Here is a 4275-nt window from a genome sequence, read left to right as displayed (position 1 = left end):
GATCATGATGTCCAAGTTCCTTGTTTTTTTAAAACCTCTAGGTGATGTTGTCTCTAGGCTCCTTTCCAACCATAATGTTTTTTGATTCTGTGCACTAGATAAAGGGAAAACACAAATGAAATCACCAGGGCAAGCTAAAAATAAAAAACACACTGAAAACCTATATGGTATTTGAAATAATTGTATTTTTATATATATCTCCCAAGAATTTTTTCCACTATGGTTACTACAGGATCATAAAATCCATGGAATAGCCAAAGGTATCTAATTATTAGACTTTAATGATAAAGGTTATATTATGAAGACTTGTTTTCAAAATGGAGAGGTTGGAGGATGGAAGAGTTGATTGTCCAGACTATAAAGAATTAATGAAATGAAAAGAACTGCTCGGGACTCTGGTTGGAAGTTAAAGGTCATTCACAAACTTTACCCTGTTCTTTCTTTATCTAAGCTGTGAAATGTCACAAGTTGGGAGTTTAAACTGCTCCTTCCTTCTGTATTAATTCTCTTTTGCCGATTAACATATTACCCCAAATTTAGCAGCTTGAACAACAAACATTTATTATATTGTGTAGTTTTCAAGGTAAAGGTGTGGGGAATGGGTTATCCTCGTGGCTCTCACTCAGGGTCTTTCAGGAAGCTGCAGTCATCCGAAGGCTTGGTTGGCGCTGCAGGTTTTGTCTCCTAGTAGCTCTGTCACATGACCGTTGGCACGATGGCATTTTCCATGCCTAATGGGCTTCTCCACAGAGTTCCTTGACTATACTCAAGACATGGCATTGAGCTTTCTATGAGAGTGACTAAAAAGGAAGAGATCAAGCGGACAATTTCTGAAGTCACACCCCATCACTTCAGCTTTCTTCTGTTTGTTGGAAGTAAGCCATTAAGTCCAGCCCACACTCAAAGGGAGAAGGGGAATTAGGCTCCACCTTTCCAAGGGAGGATTATAAAAGAATTTTCAGACAAGAAAATCCATAGGTACTAAATGCATCATAACAGATAAACAGGCCTTGTTACTTTGGTGGTTGGGGAGTGTTTGAGGGGAAGGGCTCTAGAGCCAGAGGTGCTTGGGTTCAAATCTTGGCCCTGCTTCCCGTTAACTCTGACCTTGGTTGAGGAACCTTAGATTCTTCATCTATAAAATGAGCCCAATAGTAATACCCATTTCATAGGAAGGTAGAGAGGAATAAGTGAGAAAAGTGAATGTAAAGCATTTAGCATAGTTAGTGGCTTTTATTTCAATAAGAATTAGCTATTTTTTACCTTAATTTTTCTTGCTAGGACACAGCAATAACTGTAATGTTATCAGAATATGAATTTGCTCCCTAGTGTCTAGATAGTCTTACTCAGTGTTTTATTCTGCTTATTAATACCTGTTTAATCTTTGAAAACTTGAGAAATGCAGAATGTGTGTGATGTGTACATATACACACATATGCATGTTATATGTGTACATATTCACATATGGTTTGAAAAAGTATGTGTATATTTAAATCCTGTCACATTTATATTTTTTACATTTTGCCATGTTGCTAAATTCTTCAAACACGTTTTCTTAAAAATATATACATTTTTATTAATTTTAGAGAGGGAGAGAGAGAGAGAAACTGCAGCACCCCCTACTGGGAATTGAGTCCGCAACCCAGGCATGTGCCCTTGACCAAAATCGAACCTGGGACCCTTCAGTCTGCAGGCCTACGCTCTATCAACTAAGCCACACCAGCCAGGTCTTCAAATATGTTTTTAAAGACTGTATTTCTATTTCCAACAGCATCCTATCCTTACTTGCTATTCCCAGTATATTATTGGTTTATAAAAAGTATTGATGGCTTTTGAAAGCCTAGTTAAAATAGCAATGCGGAATTCCATTTACAATAATAGCATGGCAGAATTGCATATATAGTCCAGGAAATTGTTTTTTTTTTTTTTTACAGAGCATTAAATGGAATCAGTTTTTTCTTCATTAATTTTTATCACTAACACACACATACATATATAGTATATATGTGTGTATATAATAACTGAAGTATTATGCAGAAGTAGGTACAGCTTCTATTTTCTTATAAGACCTGGATATATATAATTAGGATGTATAGCAATTAAAAAACACACACTATTTTGTTTTTTAATATATTTTATTGATTTTTTACAGAGAGGAAGGGAGAGGGATAGAGAGTCAGAAACATAGATGAGAGAGAAACATTGATCAGCTGCCTCCTGCACGCCCCCACTGGGGATGTGCCCACAGCCAAGGTATATGCCCTTGACTGGAATCGAACCCGGGATCCTTGAGTCCGCAGGCTGACGCTCTATCCACTGAGCCAAATCGGTTAGGGCCACACACACTATTCTTAAGGTACAGATCAAGCAGCAAATAGTAAAGTAAAAAGTTAGGGATCAGGCTTTAAACTGACTCCCACGTTGAAGAGAGCCAAGCTTACCTATCATATCCAGAAAAAAACAACAACAAACCTTTGTCTTATATTAGTCTCTTCCCTTCTAAATACATGAAAAACTACTGATTGATAGGAGTGGAAATTCAGGTATGTTATAATTTCAATTATCTGCCTAAAGCCAGCAATTCCCTTTATGTTCCTTATTATCCCAGGCCTGGAAACTATCTCAGTAAGATGCTGCCTATCAATGGATGATCCTTATTTTAAACTGACTAGATCTAAAAAATAAAAGCTATCAGTCATGTATTTCCTTTTGTCCAAGGAGTAGCAAGTTTACCTACTGCAAGAAAGAGTTCCTTACTTGGTTTAAGGGGAGTTGTACTTTGAAAATGGCATATAGATTCTTTTTTTGGGGTAGTGGGGGTGGTGGAGATTGTGGTGGTCTGGCCAGGGGAAAGGGTCAAAAGAATAAATTAGTATTCAGAAGAAATGAAAAAGATAAAAAGTTATAGCTATATAAATTTATTCCAAAGTTGCACTGACATGTCAGGCAAATATATTTTTAAATGATATTGCATTAATATTACCACTGGAAGAATATTTTTCTCTAGATTATCAGCACAGTTCATTCAATTCCGATAATAAAAATTATGCCTTATTTTCACTTGTAACTACCAAATCCTTTTTGTGTTTATTCAGCAAATACTTATTGAGCACTTACTATGTAGGAGGCACTGTTGTACTTAAATTTTGTGTAGGAACAACTTTAAGGAAATAGTTGTTTCAAACTTCTTTTATAGTGTGAAATTCTGGAACTAGGGAAGCATTTTGGTAGTTTTTGTTTTCATGAAGCCACATCTGAATCATTTTATTGGTTTGATTTCCTGTGTTAATAAATTTATAGTCAACAAATGGCAATTTACCTCCCCCTTCTATTGTATTTTAATGGGAACTTCATTTGTAATGAGGTTTCTATCAAAAAGATTTTTTGAAGTAGATGTTGCTATAAATGAATACGTTTATTTGTTCCCCAGTGAACTCAGTGGAAGTGAAAGGGTGCTTGAATGTCATGACGATCAAATTGGGGAAGGATCATCCATCCCCAGGGGTGGGAATGTTGTTGTTTCCTAATAAATGCCCGCTGAGTGTGCCTTCAGCCCAGAAAAAGGACGCAGGGGTCTCTCAAGTAGTTGGGTCTTACTTTCCAAGTACAGCTTTTAGAATATTTTGTGCATATGGCCTCTTTGGGGGTTTGGTATTTCTGTTTTAAAGTGCAGCCTTTTCCAGTGCAGGGGTTCCATGTTGCCTAAGCTTTAAAACGGCCGAAACAAGTTAAAGAGGCACCTTTATTTACGGCTGCGGGACCAGGCGTTAGGTCTGTTCCGGGAAGAAACTGGACTCATGGCTCTCCTCCAGCGCGGGGACAATTGCAGACTTTCCTTCCGCAGAGCGTGAAACGCGCCTCTTCCTGCCGCGGGCCGGCCCCGCCCCGCTAATTCCAGTGGGAACTATCTTAAGGGGGAAAATAAAATCTTTTCAGCTCAGGATTGGCCTCACTTCATTGCAAAGCTCATTAACTAGTCTTTGGGTGACGGAGCCATTAGCAAGAGATGATACGATATGTCACCCACTTTTCTTTTGGATGTTAGCATTTCTGCTGTGCTACCAAGTCAGGCAAATGTCACCCCCCACAAACAAAATCAATGTGCAGCAGCAGCGCCAGCCCCGGGATAAACATGGCGACGTCTCTGCATGAGGGGCCCACGAACCAGCTGGATCTGCTCATCCGGGCTGGTAAGGGCAGGGGAACTTTTCTCCGGTGCAGCGGTGCAGCGGGCTAGGGGTGCACCCGAGGCGGGGTGCCTCCCCCGCGGCGGTC

At 39.3% G+C, this 4275-nt stretch overlaps 1 protein-coding gene and 1 long non-coding RNA gene across 14 annotated transcripts in view; one reads left to right on the top strand and one right to left on the bottom strand.

Moving 5' to 3' along the window:
- ELF2 (E74-like factor 2 (ets domain transcription factor)) overlaps window positions 1–4275 on the top strand; it is a 92349-nt gene that overhangs the window by 62879 nt on the left and 25195 nt on the right. For 2 of the 13 annotated variants that reach the window (XM_006766054.2, XM_006766053.2), the window contains exon 1: window positions 4100–4190. The exons of 10 other annotated variants lie outside the window; for them this stretch is intronic. In XM_006766054.2, the coding sequence (XP_006766117.1) occupies window positions 4100–4190 (91 nt within the window). Of the gene's footprint in view, window positions 1–2880; window positions 2902–4099; window positions 4191–4275 lie in introns of those variants that run through there. One more of the 13 variants, XM_015565509.1, reaches the window with a different exon arrangement.
- On the bottom strand, window positions 536–3883 carry LOC107183457. The gene is made up of 2 exons (XR_001514245.1): window positions 3741–3883; window positions 536–788 (listed from the first exon to the last, which is right to left on the bottom strand). It is a non-coding gene; the product is annotated as an uncharacterized LOC107183457 (long non-coding RNA).

This window comes from Myotis davidii, unplaced genomic scaffold, assembly GCF_000327345.1.
Source record: "Myotis davidii unplaced genomic scaffold, ASM32734v1 scaffold436, whole genome shotgun sequence".
Lineage (NCBI taxonomy): Eukaryota > Metazoa > Chordata > Mammalia > Chiroptera > Vespertilionidae > Myotis > Myotis davidii.
Note: the sequence above shows the minus strand (reverse complement) of the source record. Positions and strands in the feature narration are given on the sequence as shown.